The sequence below is a fragment of the Schistocerca americana genome, chromosome 1 (genome assembly GCF_021461395.2).
Source record: "Schistocerca americana isolate TAMUIC-IGC-003095 chromosome 1, iqSchAmer2.1, whole genome shotgun sequence".
NCBI lineage: Eukaryota > Metazoa > Arthropoda > Insecta > Orthoptera > Acrididae > Schistocerca > Schistocerca americana.
The window spans coordinates 930,379,226-930,403,835 of record NC_060119.1 but is presented as its reverse complement, the minus strand read 5'-3'; the positions used below and the strand labels follow the sequence as shown (position 1 = coordinate 930,403,835).

At 41.0% G+C, this 24,610-nt stretch overlaps 1 protein-coding gene across 1 annotated transcript in view; it reads right to left on the bottom strand.

The window, feature by feature from the left end:
* The window catches only part of LOC124615378 (eIF-2-alpha kinase activator GCN1), a 283,362-nt gene that overhangs the window by 14,211 nt on the left and 244,541 nt on the right, over nucleotides 1-24,610 (bottom strand). The window contains exons 37-40 of the mRNA XM_047143206.1: nucleotides 19,026-19,237; nucleotides 17,947-18,095; nucleotides 16,564-16,668; nucleotides 9,048-9,269 (exon numbers count right to left, since the gene is read on the bottom strand). Of these exons, the coding sequence (XP_046999162.1) occupies nucleotides 9,048-9,269; nucleotides 16,564-16,668; nucleotides 17,947-18,095; nucleotides 19,026-19,237 (688 nt within the window). The remainder of the gene's footprint in view (nucleotides 1-9,047; nucleotides 9,270-16,563; nucleotides 16,669-17,946; nucleotides 18,096-19,025; nucleotides 19,238-24,610) is intronic.

The following is a 24,610-nucleotide window of genomic DNA, read 5'->3' as shown; positions in this document are numbered from 1 at the left end:
GCATGCCCACTATACGCCCTCGCTCAAAGTCCGTCAACTGCACATACGGTTCACGTCCACGCTGTCGTGGCATGCTACCAGTGTTAAAGACTGCGATGGAGCTCCGTATGCCACGGCAAACTGGCTGACACTGACGGCGGCGGTGCACAAATGCTGCGCAGCTAGCGCCATTCGACGGCCAACACCGCGGTTCCTGGTGTGTCCGCTGTGCCGTGCATGTAATCATTGCTTGTACAGCCCTCTCGCAGTGTCCGGAGCAAGTATGGTGGGTCTGACACACCGGTGTCAATGTGTTCTTTTTTCCATTTCCAGGAGTGTATATAAATGAAAGTGCTGGCAGGTCGACAGACACACAAACAAACACAAACATACACACAAAATTCAACAAACTGTTGCCTCATCAGGAAAGAGGGAAGGAGAGGGAAAGACGAAAGGATGTGGGTTTTAAGGGAGAGGGTAAGGAGTCATTCCAATCCCGGGAGCGGAAAGACTTACCTTAGGGGGAAAAAAGGACAGGTATAAACTCGCACACACACACGTATCCATCCACACATACAGACACAAGCAGACATATTTAAAGACAAAGAGTTTGGGCAGAGATGTCAGTCGAGGTGGAAGTGTAGAGGCAAAGAAGTTGTTGAAAGACAGGTGAGGTATGAGTGGCGGCAACTTGAAATTAGCGGAGATTGAGGCCTGGCGGATAACGAGAAGAGAGGATATACTGAAGGGCAAGTTCCCATCTCCGGAGTTCGGATAGGTTGGTGTTGGTGTTGGTGGGAAGTATCCAGATAACCCGGACGGTGTAACACTGTGCCAAGATGTGCTGGCTGTGCACCAAGGCATGTTTAGCCACAGGGTGATCCTCATTACCAACAAACACTGTCTGCCTGTGTCCATTCATGCGAATGGACAGTTTGTTGCTGGTCATTCCCACATAGAATGCATCACAGTGTAGGCAGGCCAGTTGGTAAATCACGTGGGTGCTTTCACACGTAGCTCTGCCTTTGATCGTGTACACCTTCCGGGTTACAGGACTGGAGTAGGTGGTGGTGGGAGGGTGCATGGGACAGGTTTTGCACCGGGGGCAGTTACAAGGATAGGAGCCAGAGGGTAGGGAAGGTGGTTTGGGGATTTCATAGGGATGAACTAGCAGATTACGAAGGTTAGGTGGACGGCGGAAAGACACTCTTGGCGGAGTGGGGAGGATTTCATGAAGGATGGATCTCATTTCAGGGCAGGATTTGAGGAAGTCGTATCCCTGCTGGAGAGCCACATTCAGAGTCTCATCCAGTCCCGGAAAGTATCCTGTCACAAGTGGGGCACTTTTGTGGTTCTTCTGTGGGGGATTCTGGGTTTGAGGGGATGAGGAAGTGGCTCTGGTTATTTGCTTCTGTACCAGGTCGGGAGGGTAGTTGCGGGATGCGAAAACTGTTGTCAGGTTGTTGGTTTAATAATTCAGGGATTCCGGACTGGAGCAGATTCATTTGTCACGAAGACCCAGGCTGTAGGGAAGGGATCGTTTGATGTGGAATGGGTGGCAGCTGTCATAATGGAGGTACTGTTGCTTGTTGGTGGGTTTGATGTGGACGGACGTGTGAAGTTGGCCATTGGACAGGTGGAGGTCAACGTCAAGGAAAGTGGCATGGGATTTGGAGTAGGACCAGGTGAATCTGATGGAACCAAAGGAGTTGAGGTTGGAGAGGAAATTCTAGAGTTCTTCTTCACTGTGAGTCCAGATCATGAAGATGTCATCAATAAATCTGTACCAAACTTTGGGTTGGCAGACCTGGGTAACCAAGAAGGCTTCCTCTAAGCGACCCATGAATAGGTTGGCGTACGAGGGGGCCATCCTGGTACCCATGGCTGTTCCCTTTAATTGTTGGTATGTCTGGCCTTCAAAAGTGAAGAAGTTGTGGGTCAGGATGAAGCTGGCTAAGGTAATGAGGAAGAGGTTTTAGGTAGGGTGGCAGGTGATCGGCGTGAAAGGAAATGCTCCATCGCAGCGAGGCCCTGGACGTGCGGAATATTTGTGTATAAGGAAGTGGCATCAATGGTCACAAGGATGGTTTCCGCGTCCTTTAACGTGTTTTCGCGGCAACACAACCACCTAACCTTTATGCACATCGTTGTCTACCAACCCGAGTCCAACATAGCCCAGCTGTAACCAACACCTTTTCGCCTTTTTTCATTCCAGATCTCCACTTCTTTCCAGTTCACCTTTATCTCTCCCCATATATTTTTATTTTCATTTTCATTTCACCTCATGTTACATTCTCCACCTTCTAATACCATGTCACCCTCACAACACCCCCACAACGACCCCATTAAGTTTTATTTACATTCCCTCCGCAAACATGCCTTCGCCCTAGCCAGATTACGCTCCCATATTCTATTTTCTCAGGCTTGTCTGACATTTGGCATTACCCCCAAAGGCCTCACACTTAAAGTTCCCATCTCTGGCCGCAACCCTTCCTTCCATCAGTCCCTATACCAGTTCCAAACTGAACAATCCATTGCCCTCACCCACCTAATCCTTCACCTACACATCAACTCAGCCAATGAACACACCCGTCAACTCCTATCCTTAATAAAAGTCCTTAATCTTTCCTCTCCCACATCCACACCGGCTGTTCAGAGCATCCTCCTACAGGCCAACCGTAAATTAGAACAGCATGCCACCCTCCACCTCAAAAAACTATCCAATCTCCTGGTTTCCCACCTCCAGAAAGGCAACTCACTCACCCTTCACAACCTTTCCAGCAAACCTCAACCTCCTCTCATTGCACACAAACCCAGTCTCTCCCACCTACTCAATCTCCCACTTCCAGCTCCACTCCCTACAAAACCTCAAAATTCCGATCAACACAATCTGGAACCACAACACCCTAATTCAGTAGTTAACCTTTCCTCCAAACCTCTCTCCCAATCCGAAATCGGCCGTGCCCTTTCAAAGGAACCATCCCGGCATTTGTCTGAAACGATTTAGGGAAATCACCAAGAGTGTCTTTCTGCCGTTCACCTAACCTTCGTAACCTCTTAGTTCATCCCTATGAAATGCCCAAACAACCTTCCCTACCCTCTGGCTCCTACCCTTGTAACCGCCCCCGGTGTAAAACCTGTCCCATGCACCCTCCCACCACCATCTACTCCAGTCCTGTAACCTGGAAGGTGTACACGATCAAAGGCAGAGCCACGTGTGAAAGCACCCACGTGATTTACCAACTGACCTGCCTACACTGTGAAGCTTTCTACGTGGGAATGACCAGAAACAAACTGTCCATTCGCATGAATGGACACAGGCAGACAGTGTTTGTTGGTAATGAGGATCACCCTGTGGCTAAAACCTGCCTTGGTGCACGGCCAGCACATCTTGGCACAGTGTTACACCGTCCGGGTTATCTGGATACTTCCCACTAACACCAACCTGTCAGAACTCCGGAGATGGGAACTTGCCCTTCAGTATATCCTCTCTTCTCGTTACCCGCCAGGCCTCAATCTCCGCTAATTTCAAGTTGCCGCCACTCATACCTCACCTGTCTTTCAACAACTTCTTTGCCTCTACACTTCCACCTCGACTGACATCTCTGCCCAAACTCTTTGTCTTTAAATATGTCTGCTTGTGTCTGTATGTGTGGATGGATACGTGTGTGTGTGCGAGTGTATACCTGTCCTTTTTTCCCCCCTAAGGTAAGTCTTTCCGCTTCCGGGATTGGAATGACTCCTTACCCTCTCCCTTAAAACCCACATCCTTTCATCTTTCCTGATGAGGCAACCATATATATATATATATATATATATATATAAAAAAATCAAAGATGAGGTGACTTACCGAACGAAAGTGCTGGCAGGTCGATAGACACACAAACAAACACAAACATACACACAAAATTCAAGCTTTCGCAACAAACTGTTGCCTCATCAGGAAAGAGGGAAGGAGAGGGGAAGACGAAAGGAAGTGGGTTTTAAGGGAGAGGGTAAGGAGTCATTCCAAAGCTTGAATTTTGTGTGTATGTTTGTGTTTGTTTGTGTGTCTATCGACCTGCCAGCGCTTTCGTTCGGTAAGTCACCTCATCTTTGATTTTATATATAATTTTTCCCACGTGGAATGTTTCCTTCTATTTTCCACGTGGGAAAAATATGAGTATGTCTGCTTGTGTGTGTGTGTGTGTGTGTGTGTGTGTGTGTGTGTGTGTGTGTGTGTGTGCGTGTGTGTGTGCGTGGGCGCGCACGCGCGCCCGAATGCATACCCGTCCTTTTTTCCCCCCTAAGGCGAGTCTTTCCGTTCCCGGGATTGAAATGACTCCTTACCCTCTCCCTTAAAACCCACATCCTTTCGTCTTTCCCTCTCCTTCCCTCTTTCCTGACGAAGCAACCGTTGGTTGCGAAAGCTTGAATTTTGTGTGTATGTTTGTGTGTCTATCGACCTGCCAGCGCTTTCTTTAAACGAAAGCACTGGCAGGTCGATAGACACACAAACATACACACAAATCGATCTGCCAGCGCTTTTGTTTGGTAAGTCACATCATCTTTGTTTTTAGATATATTTTTCCCACGTGGAATGTTTCCCTCTATTGGTAGAAATGTACTACATGGCAGTGAAAGTGTTAAACAGTTTTCCAAGATAAATACAGTCAAATGTGGTCCAAAGCAGTAAATGCCTTTATCACTAGTTGTACACAATCAGGAATAACATGAGAACTTCATGGTAAAATCAGTTAAATTTTCACTAGTAGAACATGATTCAATCACGTAAATCCTTTGATGCTTAGAGAACAGCAGCATTTGAATGTATTCTGTCACTAAAACTCTATCTTGGTTACTATTCACATGATTCTAAGACATATTGCTTAAAACATGTGTGCAATAGCTATTCTAAACACTGCTGAAATTTCTTTCGTAACATGTTTACCGATTCTGGACTTCTATGTAAAAAGCTTGACATACGAGGTGGCTTCACATATTAATTTTTATTTTTTATTAATCTACAACAATGTTACCCTATTCAAAATATTCTCCAGTACATGCTATACACTTATGCCAGTGCTTTTTCCAATTCTCAAAACACTTCAGGAACTGTTTCCTCGGGATAGTTCATAGGTCTCTTAACTGTGAGTTTTTAATCTCATCCATTCTTGTAAAACTGCTGTCCTTTAAGGCCTGCTTTGAAATGTTTATACCACTTGTATGCTCTTGGTTTACTCATAAGAGACTCACCGAAAGCAATATTTAACATTCCTAAAAATTTGATACACTTTATTCCATTCTTGTAACAAAATTTAGTACAGATTCTCTAATCTATTTTTATACAAAACAAATAGTAGCTGATGCCACCAAAACACATATAACCTTTTTGACAGCTGACAACGGGGTAAATATCCAATATGCAAAACATTGCACAGATACGTTTCAGACATGTTTACGAAGACAGTGACAAAAAAAATACAACACACAAAGTTATAAATTTCTGGTTACTTTTTAAACACTCTTAATGTTGCAAGAATTGTTAAGTTTCAATGCAGCCTTTCAAAGAAAACTTCTAACTTTTAGTAGAAACAGAAAGTAAGAACAAGCCTTAAACTCTACAGATTGATTGCACTATATCTGGTTCGTCTTACGAATAGAGGAACATACATTCATGTGAGTAGGCATTCGGTTCTATGTTTGTAGTAGAACCCTCACTTCCGTTCTTAAGTTAATATTATTTACTCTATAATGTTTTGTTTCGAAGAAGCTATCGTCTTTTGTTTTCCTTACACTCTTAACGCATTTATCTAAAAATAAACGCAGCCGGAACGTATCTGTATACGGCGTCGCCACAGATTTAAAGCGCGCACCACGGTAGGGACGGTACTACGTTGTGAAACAGCCTGTAGAAGCACCCTGTGACGTAGCAGGGTAGGCAGAGTGGGAACTCACTTGCTCGCTCTTCAGTTTACCGACAGACTATAGCTACAAGAAAAGCTAACCTTCCACAATGTTTGTCTTTTTTGCATGTGTTACCCTTTAAGTTATGTCAAACGCAAATGTGCTGTTAAAATTTTAAATGATATAAATGTCTGGTCTTCTGGCCCCAAAATGTCTCCTCTGAGCATCTGGTCCTCAAAGTGTTTTCAATGAGAGTCAAATGCTCTGTGATTGAAGAAATTCATCACACATTCTCACAGTTAACATAATTCATCTTTGATAAAAGGAAATCTACTTTGAAAGTAATGCTTCTCAAACCACAATTCACAAAATTTTCCTGTGACCCGTTAGAAATAGATTCATTTGAGCAGTTGCTAGGGAGCACCAGAAGACAAGCTTCATTGCGCACGCACAGTTATGAGGGCGTAGCAAGCCCGCACTTGGTGTTTGCTCTGCTCACACACTTTTCATTGCCTTTCCGTTTGGAGGGGTATATGGAGTTATTGTACTTAGGGCAGATAATAAGGAATGCAAAATTAGAAAGCAGTCCTTGGAACAACATTCATTTCAAAACTAGACTCTACAACTTAAAGTACCCTAATATTTGGCTATGTGGTGACTTCAACATAGATTTTTTTTATTTGTACTCCGAAATACTGTTATTTACCATTTCCAACCAAGTTTAAATCTACACAGCTTGGGGGAAGGGGGTAGGGACTAAGTAAGAAGAAATACAAATTTCTTGCAAAACTAAAAAGAATTAGTTGTTTGTATACTCTACAACTAAGAACAACAATAAAATTTCTATGACTTTTTCAAACTGTGTAAAAATTAATAAGGTTACTTGTGAAACCAAGAAGCTTTACAATTGGGAGTTAATATTCTGCTTCAGGAGTAAATATAAAGCCTTTTGAGGAGTTACAATGATAAAACACGGTGTGATGCGTCTCTAATTTACCAAAGGATGACATTCTTGAAATTTAAGACGTAAACCACACAAATTAAGAAATAATTTCAGGCCTAGAGGAAGAACGAGACAAGTATCAAAACATGTCTTGCAATCAGAAAAGATTCTGTTTCACAGGAGGCAGATATATAAAATTCAGTTAAAGCTTTTCAGTGTGGTTTTCGGGATGCCAATTTTCTTGGAATACCGCTACTGTATTATCTCATGTTCCAACCTTTATTATGGCATAATGCCATATGTGCCAGAACATGAAAATGTATGCTTGAAATTCAGCGAACAGTTGAAACTAGCTAACAGTGTGGAATGAAACACTTTGTTTCAAATAAATTGACTACCTGTGTGGAAAAGATTAATAAAAGCCAAATTTCCTTAGCAAACTGACAAAATAAATTCATTGTTTTGCAAAGTTATTAATGCTTGATCTTCAAAAACTTGGAAATAAAATAAAAGGAGAAAACTGAAACTAACAACATATTTTAGTCTTCCATAATTATGTTAATGTATTTTAATTCATTTGATAGCTCCCAACCACACAAATCCGTTTTGTTTTCATCTGACGAGAGAGAATAGCAAAACCACGAAACATGAAAGCAGGTCACATGGAGACTACTACTCATTACAATTATGATCACTCTGTGCATGCACGAATCTGGCACCTTGGGAACACCAAAAATTTTTTAGAGCAGCTACATGCAAGCATATGAACACACTGGCATCTGCTCCAACAAACCTAATCTAAACAGTTGTGACGCCCCACTCATCGAAAGCAGTTCATTGCTACAAAGTATTGCACAGTCTTCGTCCTAAAGCCACTAACACATTTTGGTTTCGGTGGACGCTTGTGTGCACGCTGTTTTGTTGTTGTAAACGGTGCGTTGTAACTTAAAGTTTTATGCTAGTGTTTTTCTCTCATTTATGTTTTATTGCTGCAGAAATATTCTGTACAAAAATTTAATTTTAAACTAAAACAATGAAAAATCCCCAGAATTCTAAAAAGTTCCCAGGTTTTAACGGTTTTCTCCAGGCTGAAAAAATTCCCAGGTTTTCCCTAGATTTCCCAAGATGTATACACCCTTTGCATCCCAACAATGTGTGGGAGTGACTTGTGACAATGCTTGGTTCCAGTACGTCTGGTAGCTTAAATGCCTTTTTATTTCTTGTGACAAATCCCTTAACTTGACACCAGATCAATTCTATTGGTTTCAGATTACACTGGCACAGTAGCAACCACAGTATTTGTACAGCATGCTCGACGCTGTGAAAGTTATTGTTTTCCATTGTTTTTACTATGCTCATCACTTTGGCTAGTGTGAGACCGTATCTGTGGCTTATAACAGTGGACACAGTCTAAATAAAAAGTACCTGATTTATAATTTTCGTTCCAAAACTTTATTTGTAATGTTTGCTCCATTTAAATAATCTTTATTAACAATCTTTAATAAAACTTCAACAATTATGAATTTATATGTGGAATGAAAACTGGAATTTTATGCTAGATATAATTATACATGAGAAGATGTGCATTGTTCATAAAAATGGTGATTAGATATTTGTTAATTAGCATATATTTGACGAATTTTATATTTAAATGATGTGGGTTTTTAACTGAACGATGGTGTGCATGTTTTTGTGTTTTAACGAAAACACCTTGAGTTTGGAAAACAAAGTTTCTGGGAAAACGTCAAAGATGATAAAACTTGTGAAAAACATTAACAAAAACCTGCTTCTCATCATTTTTCAGTGCTCCACTATGGAGCAGGAAGCAGTATCAGCCATTTTCAAAGTAAGTACTAATGACACAACAATCAAAGCACAACTAGTCTTTACAGAGACTACAACTGTAAACGATTTTTGAAATAAAACTTCACAGCTGCAGTATGAGTACGAAATACATTGGTGGTTTTTAATACATTAGAATGACTTAAAGTTTCATTTATAGTAAGAAAGTAATAAGATACCTAATACATAAGCAGAAAATACTTCCTACAGTGGACCACCACCTCATTGCGTTTGTGTCTGTTTGCATCATGTTTATTCATATGATGAATGGGAATATTGTTCAAATTACGCTAAATATTCTTTAAGAGACTATATCGAAAGAAGTCTAATATGCAAAGAGAGAAAGAAGATAACAACAATCCCAATAAAGTATCTACTATGTAACGTATTGACAAACCTGTTGCATCTCATCCCCATGCCTCAGTCGAAGAACAGAAACTAGGGCAAATTCACTATTGGCTTTCACGTAACTGTTTTTCTCCTTGGTTCCATTGACTAACATAGGTATAATGAGCTTCAGGAACTCTGGCGCCATTTGTTGCGGAGGAACATTCTTAGCTAGTGATGAACAGACCTTGGCAAGAAGTTGTTTAACTTCATTGCTGCTATGATTCATTGTCTGAAAAATTGATACATGTGAATTAATTGTAAATCAATACATTTTTATATCATGCCAGTATCACATACAGGAAGCACAGAATTAATAGTGTTCTTTACACATTAAATGAGAAGAAACAAAACAGCTAAAATATGACAAGCAGATTATACATGGAAGGTCAGAATGAATTGTGACTTTGAAAACAATAGGAATCTTGCTGTGACGTTTAGAGATGGTAGGGGATACTGTTGGCCATGTTTTACACCTATTAACATCTGGTGCAGTGGAACAGTGCCAGTGGGTTGTGGGGTGTTGCATGTAGTGATTTTGTGTGTGTGTGTGTGTGTGTGTGTGTGTGTGTGTGTGTGTGTGTGAACGCGCGCGTGCACGCGCATAGTTAAGTAATTTTTCAGTGACTGGATTGGTAGGAATCGAGCTTGCAATCTTTGGTTGTCAGAATTACCACACAGTAAACTTTATGAGAGTTTGTCTCACAAACGACGGATCAGTACTTTTGTTTTAAAATCCAAATGCCATCTCACACAGCGAAGAGCTCTGGAACAGATTTGGGGCACCTTGTGTACACTTCTGGCGCCAATTCTTCCAGGTTTTAACAGCAGCTGCATAAGAACTCGTGTGGTGACAGGTAATGAAATGTAGGATGAGTATGGCTGAAAGAGTTATTGGGGCATCCCACTGGAGGCCACAAATAAGAAATACCACAGCATCTGGCAGTTACCCACTGCAAATAATTTGAGATAATGCATCCAGTTTTATCACATGTTAGGCAGCTAAGAAGATGAAAATAGTTTAAGATCATTATCGTCCTTCTTCAGGCCTTTTACATTCTCAGCTTCGTCTAGCCTTTCAGCTTACTAAGTTTTAGTACACAAGCAAGGTTTTTATACCTACGTAACTACTCTGCAGTTTTCACACTTAGGTAGTTGGCAGAGGGTTCACAACACCACATTCAGAAATTTTATTGATGCTTCCAATCATGAGTAACATGCGAAAAAAATGAACACCCACATCTTTCCATATGAGCTCGGGCCATTTCTCTCTATGTAGGTGGCTGTCAGAAAAATATTTTTGAATTCTGAGGAGAACCGTAAGGGAGGTGCCGTACACAGCAAATGTCTATCTGTTGGTAATTTCTCATTCAGATTCAGAAGCCCTTCATGTATGCTCACTGTGGAATGTGCTGTCATTTTGCCTCTTTTGTTGGTTACAATCCACACACTCACAAATCTCTGTACTGCACACAAACTATTTTCATTGAGTTAGAAACTGCTACAATAGTATGTGACAAGACTTACTGATTTGCAGTACTGTTATCCTGAGTACGTTAGGCAGAATGTGTTAAACAGAAATATTTTTAGTTGGGTGGTGCTAAAAGAGCAGTTTCAGATATCATTCACTACTGGTGGGTTTCCTGAAGACAGGCTACTGGTGGGTTTCCTGAAGACAGTGCAGAGAACTGCAGCTTGATATTCTATACACTACCGTGTCAGTTATGTATATATGTCCTGTTTATACCAACCATGAAAGCATCTGTTTGTGGCATTAAACAGCTCTTTTTACGATATTTTACAAATGTTACTCTGTGCAATACATATAAATACCCACATCAAAAATTCTCAATTTTCATATAATTTTCGAAGCAAATTTTAATCTGAGTTGCACTATAGGGGGCTTTCTAAACTAATCCATTGGCAGTTTCCTTAGAATGATTGTTTAACTTTTTACTGATAACCTATTTGTGGCATTAACAATATCCCTGAGTGTACCTGTAATGTAGTGGACAAAATGGTGGCTCTTATTTTTCAAATTTGTTTTTTACTTTGTGCTACCTGCTACTTATGTACCACTGCATAGAAAAATGAGCCATGTGCAATTTTGGATTCACAGAAAAAGGGGAAGCCGTGTAAAAGAAACCCGATTACTTGTTGTCTCAGAAAATGTTACACTGACATACCTGATTAACCATTTGCTTTCAACTTAATTATTACATTTGTTGTGTAAACTTCAATAAGTCAAAATATAACACTTTTGGTGACATTAGTATTTCGCTTCAAAGTAGCAGACAAGCAACTGAGAGAAGTACATTGTAGTGTCAAGGAACTAGTATATTTTATGAACAGTCTTATTGTTTATTCTTTTTTTTAGTTTTGTTGTTAGTGAGTGTTGAACAAACTAGCTTACTTGGGTTACCTAGTGTCTGTGTTATTCAGAGCTTAGCATAATTGGAGGAAAGCATCCACCAAAGTGGTGACCCCCTTGTGATTCTTCAGAAATGAAGATATTCTTTTCATGGGACTGACAGACACAATGTCACAAGCAACTGTGATGGAAGTCAAAATGGAACAACTTGCAGCCTTAAGTATGTTGCAACATGCAGACATCGACTTCACTCATCAAGAACCAATTTCAATGAATGATCTTGTGTGAGCAAGCTTCCATCATTCTGGTCCAACTGCCCAATGACCTGGTTTACGCACACTGAGTGTGTTTTTTCAACAGCACAGCGTACTTACAAACGACAGTAAGTACATCATCATGGAGGCATTTTTAGAAGGTGCTGTGATGGAGGAAATAGAAGATTGTTACATCACATTAAAGGAGGCACTTATGCAATGATATACCTTGTCGCCAAATCTCAGACTACAGGGGGCTTGTAGCGATTAACTGATGGGTAACAGATCCTAGTCTAAAGTGATGCAGCCTTACATGCATTGAGAGGACCAGATTTGTTACCAGAACAGTCACTGCGCATGCTATTTCTGCACAAGTTGCCTGTAGGCATTCGTGCAGCAATAGCCACATATCAAGGTTTGTCACTGCGGGAGCTAGCAGAGATGGCAAATGCCATATCGAATAGTCTGGCAGAAGTTTCCGTATGCACCACCTCTGGAAAAAAGAGTAATAATGATCACAGAAAAGGCGCAGAAGCAGTACAAGCTGTCAATGGGTCATGCGGACCCCATATAGAGGCACCAACACAAGAAGAAAGGGTAGAACAGTTGGAGGAACAAACAGCACCCATGAATCTAACATTTTCGACACAGCAGTGCGAGGTATGATGCCTAGATGAGTATACTATTGAGAAGAGGACGGGGTGCAAGAAATATGATCAATGCACAGCCGAGACAGATATGGATCAGTGGTACTGCTGTCACAGGCTTTTCGGCAAAATCACACACTGCTGTATTACACCCTGTGGTGGAAATGCCATGGATGGATGTTAAAGGAGCTGACATCTGCCACTAGCAACTTGTGCATCCTCAAGAAAGGTGCAAAGAAAGTTGGTGGACGTGATGCTTATAGCAAGGCAAAAGTCACAGGGCTTATTTGTATGCGAACACATCTTCGGCAAGAGTTTTTTGGTGGATTGTGGTTCATCCCTGGCTCACAGATAAGCATCTATCTGAAATAGCTAAATGTTACAACTAGCTGCCAATGGAACACAGACTTACATCAGCAAACAAGTTGGCTGTTGTAACCTATGGGGAGCAGAGACATTTATTAGACTGCATCTTTCATTTGAACCTGTGTCTCGCCAATGCCACCAACCCCATACTTTTGTCACATTTTCACTTATTGCCAGATGAAGAAATACCCACTTAACAGGGTAAAAACCAGTAATCACACCACAGGATACGATGTAGGACAGACTGAAGGCTTTACAATCATCAGGAATGGGTATTACAGCGTATAAGGATGAGCCCTTTGGTTGGATAATACAAGAGCATCCATCACTTATCCACAAATTCACTACCAAGGGGAGATGCGGACACACTGCAAACCACCACATCTGCACAATGCTGGGCCAGCCTGTTGCAGCTTGTCCCAAGGAGACTTCCACCTAACAAGTTCGATGTGGTGCAGGCTGGGTTTGAAGAGATCCTGCAACAGGTATTGTAGACAGATCAGACAGTCTTTGGGTGTCTCCCCTTACACATGGTGCGAAATAAAGATGGAGCATAGCGATTATGCGGAGACTACAGAGTGCTCAATGCTCAGACAATACCCAACCAAAACCAGATGCCAAATGTAACAGAATTTAACAGTGCTATCGCTCAAGCTCCATTGTTTAGCACTATTGACTGTGCAAAGGCCTATTTGCAAATTCCAGTAGCGGCTGGTAATACACCAAAAACCATGGTAACAACACCCTTTTGAGTTTTTCAGTACAGATTTATACCCTTCATGTTGAGAAATGCTGCACAGATGTGGCAGCATTTTATACAGAAGGTACTGCAGGGCCTGTCATTTCTATGCTGTTACACGGAAAATATTCTCATATTTTCACTATCAGCTGTCTGAAGAGCATGTGTCTCATTTGTGGCAGCTTTTTCAGTGTATAATAAAGGTGCCCCGCATGGTGATACAAGCATTTGGTGCGACATCATGAGGAGTATAGTAACCTTACATTTTTGCAGAATGTAGATGGATGGTCTTCCAAGCACTTCATAATCTGGCACATCCAGGCATACGTACTACAGTAAAATAATTGGCAAGCAAACTGATTTGAACTGGAGCACAGGACTGCAAAACTTAGCACATTCATGCCTCAAGTGCCAACACAGCACAGATAGCCAGCATACTTTTATACCAATTATGCAGTGGTGTAACTGCATGGTATGATTTTCCCACATACATTTGTACATTGTGGGATTGTTGTCATATTCAGATGGCCATTGTTTTTGGATGACAGACATAGATCAGTTCATGAGATGGGCAAAAGCTACTCTCCTACCAGACATATCAGGAGACACAGTGACGAAGGCATTAGTGAGTGCATTGTTTTCGACATTTGGTATTCCTCACTCAATTACACAGATTGCGGACAATAGTTCGAATCACAGCTTTTTGTGGATATCCTACAGTTATGCAGTTGTAACCATTCATTCACCACCAGCTGTCACCATCACCCTGAGAATAATGGGATGGTGGAAAGGCTGCTTATACACCAAAGGCTGCACTGATGTATTCTTCATCTACATGGATGGAGGCATTACCGCTAGTGTTGTTGGGACTGCACACAGCAATCCAGGATGGTCTACAATGTTCGCCAGTTCAAATGGTTCTGTGAGGAAGTTGAGGGCACCAGGGGAGCTCATAAGCCTGACAAAGAGTTCAGACACCTGCCTCAAAGACAACTGGGTTCTCATGCACATTCTGTAGACTGGTTAAAGCTAGCATATCCAGAAGTGGAGGAACTGGCTCAACATCGCTTTCATCAATTCTACACCAACACACATTGAGAGGGCATCACGGTGACTCCAAAAGACATTGCCACTCACAATTATCAAGCCAGAACTTCTGCAGCCCGTTGTTACGGGGGCTGGACATCAAGTCAAGCACCAGTAACTCAACATTCCGCTAGCACCAGGATTTTGAAAGGGGTCCAGGAGGGCAGAGGGGATCTTAATTTTCATGTCCATGTGAAGGATCTGTCTTAATGAACTTGTCGCTCCACACAAATCAGACCAAAAAATTGTTGTTTTATTATAAACAAATTGTTTGATCCCATTATTGATGACTTCTGGCACTTTATCAATTCCTACTTCAACCCTTTTGCTATTTTCAACTGATGTTTCTGCCTCAAGATTCAATGTGATGACCATCAGAAGACAAAGAACAAAGAATGCAAATGCAACAAATTCTGGAGAGTGGTGCTGTAAATGCTTGCAAAGGAGTATAACACCTATGTGGTGCTTTGCTCTTTTTTACTTGTGGTGAAGGAATTTTTTTTTTCCAAAAGTGTTATCAGTCTATGTTTCTGGAAGTTCCCCAAACTCAGGTCACTCTGGTTCAACCTTGCTTGAAATTGGCGTCACCAATTTGGCAAGTTACTCTGAGAAAAAATCATCAGAAAGATCTGAATGATAACAAATTAAACAACTGAAACTTGAGTAAAATTATCAGCAGATTTCTTTTTTTCCATTTTTAAATGTATTTGTGTTATAAATTGATAAATAAATGAGTTACTGAATTGTTGAATTTCATTTCTGCTCTGCTCTAGCCTCTTCCCAGCTGCCTCTGCTTTTTGCTCTTTCTCAAGTAACTGATGACTGACTGCATGCATGATCCCTGACATTCTTTCAGCCACTGCTTGATCAAAAACTGTTGATCTTCTTTATTGGTAATGATGTTAGCATTTGCTATGTCTACATGTCATGAAGATTTTGAACAAGATTGTTTCTTCTCAGTTCGATGATCTTCCGACATGTTATTACGGTGGCCAACACTGTTGATAAAAGCTTCTAATTTCAATGTGAAGTTTCTGAGCACATGTTGCTCTTTTCCCCAATAGATCCTTTCTGTGCACTTAGTGGGGTGACTTGCAGTTAATTTACACATCTGCAAATGTAAAAGAAATGCTTAAATGTTTGTTTGGATTATGACAATTTGCTTCTAGTTTTTTCATGGGAGTAGAACCAGAGTAAATATATTTTCTCCCATAAATGAAGAGTCCTTGCTACAACTGATATTTTCCTTTCAAAATGAAACACTGCTAGGTTGGACAAGATCGTGAATGGCTCAGTTTGCTCTGCCCTCTTTCTAGCTGCCTTGTGGTCACTGAACTGTCACTTCATCCCCTTGCTCCCTAGAGCTCACAAAATACACATCCGACATCTTTGCAATGTGTGCCACTTTTCTATAGATTTCCACTTCCTTCTCCTTTCTCAAAGTGGTAATTGACTTTTTTCTGCACATCATCTACACAAAATGCTAGTACAAAGGATACTGTAAAACACTATTGCCAACATTCACCATGGAATTTAGTATTTAAAATATGCCATTTATTTTGCTGTCTCAGTTACACTATTTTTATGACCACTTTTGATTAAAGTTGATCATATTCAGATCTTTCATAGTTGCTCAAAAAACCCATCCTGTTCATATGGAAGCAAACATATGAACAATGTCGAAATTCTTAGTTGTATTTCTACATGGACATTATGTGTTGCTTATGTAACTACAATAATCTAAAGATGATCCACTTTGATTGAAGCTAGTTACATCAAGAAAAATACATGTGCAACTGGGATGCCAAAATAAATGATAAATTTTAAGACTATTTAAATGATTGTATAGCTGCAATAAACCAACTGTTCCTCAAAATCGCGCTTCATTTCCTCTGAAAACCATGATTTTTTTATCTATATTATTTTCCCTAGACACACGCAGCCAAGTTTCAGTACAGTCTACTACTAAACCAAAATAGAAAATGCTTCAAATAACTATTAATGGCATTACAAATACACTCTAATACCCAATTCCAGAAACAGTTAGTTACAAGTGTACTTACCCTTACAAATGGTACAAGAAGTTGTTGTGGAAGCTGTTGTCCTGTTGCCATCAAATGCTGGAAGAGATAGCCACAGCCACGGACACCATTCATTGCAATGGGAACCTGTTTTATTTAAGGGGAATAAATGAGAAATGTGTCTTGATTCAGGTAAGGAAAGTACAGCTGCCATCAACTTGGAGATTGGTTTGAAGCCCAAAGTGCTTTGCTAGACATGATAATTCAATATTATTCACATACATTCAGTATTATCAAAAATCCAAACACTGACCTATGATCAAACTTCAACATTTTGATTTTCAATATTTATTTCTGTTCTAGTTAACAAAGAAAGAGGGAGGGTGGGAGGGTGGGGGAGAATATGACTATAGGGAGGGAAGGGGGGGGGGGGGGGGGGGGGAGATAGAGAATATGACTATCACAGGTGTAACAGGATATAAATTCCATTACAATGTTTAAAAATTTGCTAATTATGTGCATGATTGGTCTTTTATAATGCTTGGTTGATGGTTGATACACAAATTACATATGGAAGAAGGTACTGTTTTTGTATATATACTTTTCTTTTCTCAAGCTGGAGGTGGTGTGTAAAAATCTCATAATTTGACTGACGTAAATGTATGACAAATGGAGAAATGTATTTGATATATGCCTGCATTTAACATTTTATCTTGTTTTGCTAGAATACTATTTATAAGTTCTGTACTCACTAGATCTGAAATCTGAAATGAAACAGTAACATTATATTATTGGAAAAAATGGCTGATTTTACAATGCTCTGCTGTAAAATGAAGATATATTTAGGACTGATGTGAGCAGGTAATAATTTCTTAACTACACTGGTATCAATGTTCCCTACTAGGAACTCTTGGAAGCTACAATTTTAAGCACACTGCTCACCCTTAAAACTGCAACACCAAGGACAGCAAACAATGAAATTTTACTTACAATACTGCAAATTTCTTGATGAAGCAACATGTAAAATTAGGGAAAGGAACCATTCACCTATAGTAGATTGATACGTGGTGCACAAAATCACATAACACAAAACAGCATTCACACTAGCTTTCAAGCTAGCATGCTCCACGTGTCAATATGCAACAGGTGAGTGCTTGCCTTCCCTCATTTTATGAAATTTTACTTCCTGTGCATATACAGTATGGTAAGAAGAATGCACGATTAAATTTGCAAGGAACAGGTGTGAAATTTAATACACAGAGCTACTACTGTCAGCAGCAACAATAGCTCTAACCTGGCTGCTCATGACATTGAACTGGGCTTAGACGACAGAAACAGCTACGATTTCTGCTGGCTTTAACGATGGTTACCGATTAAAAAAAAAAAGTGATAACATAACTACAGAAAGAAACTACATAAACTTACTCTATCTGCCATTAGATAACCCAACAATACCCTGCATATCTTTTCCTTATAGTCATCAGTATAAACAACAGGAGCTGCTTCCTTAAGAGCAACAGAAAGGGCTGCACTTCTTCCGTGACGAAGTGTCCAGTCCATAGGAACATCATCATCTGCAAACAGTGAAGAAAGTGAGTGCACATATATCATACAGCTATTTTTTACATAAATAAAATTCAATCCACTCAAATGGTTTTAAGATATTTCTGTGTGGAAGCTAGCCCCAAAGTACAAATCATTGCACTGGGAAAAATCAAGTCATCAAAACACTAACATTATTATTACACATAGCCATTTTAAACTATGAAAATGATTTTATACAGTTTCATTTGTGATACTTCAGCCCAATCATTTGAATTGATGAAACACTCGAATTTTCAAATGCTTGGTAATGGGCATACATTAAGATTTGTGAATAATATGTTCTTTGTCCAAAACTTAATCACAAAATGAGAAGAAGAAGGTGTTAAAGAAAATTAGAAGATGTAGCAACTGGGAAAACATGCATGACAGGAGTAAAACACAACAGAGATTTAATATGTGAACAAGGGAGCAAGATGGAAACAGAACCGATTCAAAATACAAATGTTTTACAACATTCTCTGGGATTGAACATGCAGGTTAGTGACGAAAAAGGCAAGACGTATGGTGTAAGATGGAGAGTTATATCAGAGAAAGTATGAGTGAAATAGCACACTTGAGTCGTCCTCCAGAGCACACGGATATAAACAAATATAATGTCTTGGCGCTCTGGTGTCACAATTTACAAAAAAAGATTTAAGAAAAGTGTTTGTAATTTTAATATACCCAACATTTTTCAGAAAATCACCCAGTACAAAACATATTCAACAAGCAGGGGTGATATATTTCTATTTTGTAAAACAAATAATTAGGTAAGTCAGTACTGTTCAAGAAGGAAAAGGCAAGAAGTTCTGTATTGCTATATTCATTACAAGTGCAATTGCAATAGTGCCAAAATTGAGATATTTATTAAAAAATCACACAGATATGTGCATAAACCATAGAAAAGATGTGATACTTACACAACAAATGGTCTGTAAGGGTAGCATGGAGCTGTTCAGGTGACAACCAGCGGCAAAGAGCTCCTAAACAGCCAGCAACAGCAGCTCGTGTCACATCCTCAGAGTGTCCCAACATGCCTGTCAGGGTCACATAAACAGCTTTCCGAAGAGGTTCTGTCATTTTATCTCCTGCTGGAGTAATGACACCTCGTAGAGCTTGTAGCATTGTTTCTCTAAAAGCAAAGGAAACAATGTGTATCATAAACAGCTATATTTAAAATGTCTTTCAACAGAAAGAGAAATGAAACAGAGATGCCTTTTTAGCATATATTTCAGTAAATTGCAACAGTGATATAAAGTTCTAAAAACAACAGTGGGAGGTGCATGGGGCGAGGGGGCAGGAGAACTTCTGCTGGCCACATCTGAGGTGGGTGAGGTAGGGGGAGCAGGTTGGGGCAGGGGGGTGGGGGGGGGGGGGTGTGGGGGAGGGTGTGGGGGGGGGGTGTAGGATGGCACACACGTCCTTTAAAGGCACTGGGATGACCAGGGAATTTTGTGTATCAGCAACAGTTAGGAATAAAAGAAAAAGAAGAAGACAGGATTTAAGAACATGATATGGGTCACATATCCAGCAAAGAATGGTAAATACACTCCTGGAAATTGAAATAAGAACACTGTGAATTCATTGTCCCAGGAAGGGGAAACTTTATTGACACATTCCTGGGGTCAGATACATCACATGATCACACTGACAGAGCCACAGGCACATAGACACAGCAACAGAGCATGCACAATGTCGGCACTAGTACAGTGTATATCCACCTTTCGCAGCAATGCAGGCTGCTATTCTCCCATGGAGACGATCGTAGAGATGCTGGATGTAGTCCTGTGGAACGGCTTGCCATGCCATTTCCACCTGGCGCCTCAGTTGGACCAGCGTTCGTGCTGGACGTGCAGACCGCGTGAGACGACGCTTCATCCAGTCCCAAACATGCTCAATGGGGGACAGATCCGGAGATCTTGCTGGCCAGGGTAGTTGACTTACACCTTCTAGAGCACGTTGGGTGGCACGGGATACATGCGGACGTGCATTGTCCTGTTGGAATAGCAAGTTCCCTTGCCGGTCTAGGAATGGTAGAACGATGGGTTCGATGACGGTTTGGATGTACCGTGCACTATTCAGTGTCCCCTCGACGATCACCAGTGGTGTACGGCCAGTGTAGGAGATCGCTCCCCACACCATGATGCCGGGTGTTGGCCCTGTGTGCCTCGGTCGTATGCAGTCCTGATTGTGGCGCTCACCTGCACGGCGCCAAACACGCATACGACCATCATTGGCACCAAGGCAGAAGCGACTCTCATCGCTGAAGACGACACGTCTCCATTCGTCCCTCCATTCACGCCTCTCGCGACACCACTGGAGGCGGGCTGCACGATGTTGAGGCGTGAGCGGAAGACGGCCTAACGGTGTGCGGGACCGTAGCCCAGCTTCATGGAGACTGTTGCGAATGGTCCTCGCCGATACCCCAGGAGCAACAGTGTCCCTAATTTGCTGGGAAGTGGCGGTGCGGTCCCCTACGGCACTGCGTAGGATCCTACGGTCTTGGCGTGCATCCGTGCGTCGCTGCGGTCCGGTCCCAGGTCGACGGGCACGTGCACCTTCCGCCGACCACTGGCGACAACATCGATGTACTGTGGAGACCTTACGCCCCACGTGTTGAGCAATTCGGCGGTACGTCCACCCGGCCTCCCGCATGCCCACGATACGCCCTCGCTCAAAGTCCGTCAACTGCACATACGGTTCACGTCCACGCTGTCGCGGCATGCTACCAGTGTTAAAGACTGCGATGGAGCTTCGTATGCCACGGCAAACTGGGTGACACTGACGGCGGCGGTGCACAAATGCTGCGCAGCTAGCGCCATTCGACGGCCAACACCGCGGTTCCTGGTGTGTCCGCTGTGCCGTGCGTGTGATCATTGCTTGTACAGCCCTCTCGCAGTGTCCGGAGCAAGTTTCGTGGGTCTGACACACCGGTGTCAATGTGTTCTTTTTTCCATTTCCAGGAGTGTATGATACAGGCATCAATCATATGCTGGCTGTTTATAAATTAGTGCCCTTAAATGTAGGGGTATGTTCCTGACAATGAAACATTACAAAAGATCCATGTGAAAATGGGCCTGAAAATCCTTCATTAGCACTATTAGAGTTGCCAAAAGTTCTGGAAATCAGATAATTTCATACGTGTCAGGAAAATATCAGGGAAGTTTGGAGGGGGGAAAAAAACTGAAAAAAATCTTGTTTTTGTCTCATGAGATGGTTTGTTTACTGAGAAGTCATGCAATATTGCTGGCTCGGTGGAGCTGAGTATGTGTGCTGCTTCCATACTCCCCCATTCTTACTTCTTCTCCCCTTTCTACTACTCCCCCCAGCTTGTAGTCAGTGCTGCAACCACTCCTTGCCACTAGCCTAGCAGCTGCTGACAAGAGCCAGGGAGGCATGAGGAGTACTTTGTTTGGATTTGATTCTAAGAGACTGTTGACGAAGCAGCTGGAGACAGTGGTCATGTGTGCAAGAAATGTGTGTTGAGTGATTATGTGAATGTGTGAGTGCTCTCGTTTTCTGAGAAAGGCTATGGCCAAAATTGTAGTTGTGAGAGTGCGATTGTCTTTTCTGGGCACCTGCCTGTGGTTCAGCAATCATCTTCATGATGAGTTTCTGCCTATCCTCATTACTACTGATTCTCAGAGTATTCGTGCAAGTTATCTGTTGTGTGGATTTATAATCGCTGTCTCATTTCATCAACATGGTGTCTGTGACACATGAATAGCTGGTTACGCAAACTGACTTGCATGACAGGCCAAAACCGCAGGCCATTTCTGTGGGTATCTCATAATGGATCGGGCCTGCCAATCTGAAGCTCCTCGTTTCCCACTAATGTGCAGGTCCTGCCCATCGGGTCTAGTTTCACCAATCTGCCCGCAGGCTGGGTCTGTTAGTGTGTGGCATAATGCTGCAGATTTGTGTGGTTTATCTGTGGAGCCAAGACTGTGATGCTCCTTCCCAGGCCAGAGGACACGGGTGATGGATTTCAGGAATTGCGACTGTCTCGCCAGAAGTACATTGTACAATGCAGCATTTTATAGTCATTTTATTTATTCTAGCACATTTCTGACACTTTGAAAGTAGTTTATACATTAAAAAGTATGGATCATACGAAGAAGAAAATTGTGGCAGTTTGTAAGCAATGTACTCATGTATTTCTTGAAAGAAAAATCACAATATCTGTAAAATAATAGACATAACACAGTGGGTAATAACAGAAAGTAACAAACATAGTAAAACCAACATTTTATTGGCGGTCACCTGTTGAGAAAGTATTCTAAATCTGTCTTGCGACTCCAAGGAAATGCGTATTTTTGTCATCGAATGTGTTTTGTTTTCTTCTTTTTCTTTTTCTTCTGCTGCTGCATATCCACTAATGGATGTTTGCGATCACATTTGCCCAGTCTTCTCTATCTCTTCAAGCATGGATCAAGTCACCACTGTTTCTGTCCACTGTGTGATGTTGTGGAGGCATGACATTTTTCTCCTGCCAATTCCTCTTCTGCCTTCAATGTTCCCCTTGATTATCAGTTTAAAAAGGTGATACCTTCCATTTCATATCACATGGGCTAAGTAAGCTGTTTTCTTACGTTTGATTGTGGTTAGCAGTTTGCAGGCTCTCTTTACTATTGTCAAGATATCTTCATTTGTTTTCCTTGCTGCCCATTGGATTTTAAGTATTTTCGATATAACCACATTTCAAATGCTTCCAACTTGTTCAAGGTGTTCACTTTCGACGTCAAATTTTCCACGCCATGCAAAAGCACTGACCATACATAGCTCTTCATAAATCTAACTCTTGAGGTTAAGATCAGTCAGTGCTAGTGAGCACTTTGTTCAATTTCATGAATGCACTGCGAGCCTTCCCTATTCTGCATCTTATTTCCATGTCCGATGACCAATTTTTGCACAACCACGTCTCCAAGTAGTTAAATGTATTCACCCTGTCTATGGGTTGATCATTGTGCATTAATTCTGAATTTTGATGTTTCCTTTTATTGAAGTAAAATACCATCAGTGGTCTTAAAGAAACATATATACCATTTGGCTTGCTTTCTTCATCTAAAAACAGTTCAACACAAAAAGTGTTGACATTGTTACTCAAGACTTTTGCTCACACACTTAGAAATACAGAAGTCCTTAATTTTTTTTGTCAATTTATGTCTTGACTTGCCCTTGAGATCTCAAAATTTGTCAGGGAAAAATGCTAAAACTTGTCTGGAAATCAGAGAAATAGCAGAGAATTTCATTTGGGGTAACTTGTGGCAAACCTCATTATGAAATGAATTCCCTGTGGTGACCCCTAATTATGTAACAGGTATCAGATGTGTATTTTTACTTACATTCTTCTTTACAGATGTTTTGTGATTTTGCTTTTAGTTTGTTCACCTTTAGTTACATTTTGTGTAAGCTAGATTAATATTTTTTGACCAATTGTCTTTCGTTCACTTGTATTATTTTCAGAATAACAACTATCACATTGAAAAAATGTATCGTATTTACTCGAATCTGAGCTGCACTCGAATCTAAGCCGCACCTGAAAAATGAGACTCGAAATCAAGGAAAAAAAAAAATTTCCCTCATCTAAGCCGCACCTGAAATTTGAGACTCGAAATTCAAGGGGAGAGAAAAGTTTTAGGCTGCACCTCCAAATCGAAACAAAGTTGGTTCATTTTAATATGAGACACAATTTAGGTCGAATGAATGACGATACAGCTACAGTAGTTTGGTTCGAGTCGTAAGCTTAGCAGTTAAGCTTTACCAAGTAGCCATTGCTATGCGTCAGGCGCTCCGTCGGTGTTTATACGGGTACCCTTCCTTTTTCATGTGCTTCATCTGGTTTGAATCGATTGCTTATTTTTCTTTGATCTGATAAGTGCCGTTCACTTTGTTATAGGTGTTTACGTCACTCTAAGCTGAAAATGCATTACTGTACTGTGTCATGCATTGTTTGTCGCATTCTGATTTCTTCTCATTAGCGAAACAGTGACAAGAGACTGCTATTTGTTGTTACTTACACTGCTGCTTTCTTTCATAATGATCAACAAGAACCAAATAATAGACTGCGTATGATAGAAGATGTTCTGAACGAGAATTTAGCGAAAATTTTTCTCTGTTTGAAAATCTTTGCAGATGCCTCTTTAGTACATTACATTCTGCACAGAGATTTAAAAATCTAGTCAGTTGCCGTGCTTCATTTCTTACTGTATCACTATTAGGTATATGAATAATATGAATATAAACCTGACATGATACGTATATTCTTCCAGGTTGGTTTTTGTCTCTCTCTAGTTTCGTAGTTTATTAGGCAGACAGGATTTAAATGAGTTAGCAGCAAACACTAAAGAATACATGGCAAAATGTTTATATTCGTATTATTCTTGTGGTGAAGAGAATACTGCATGTGATTCACAATTCATAAAAGTTCCTATTAGCAACCATCTCTTCTCACAGGTAGGAAAAAATTCAGAATATAGAGTTGGCCATATTGACAAAAACCCCA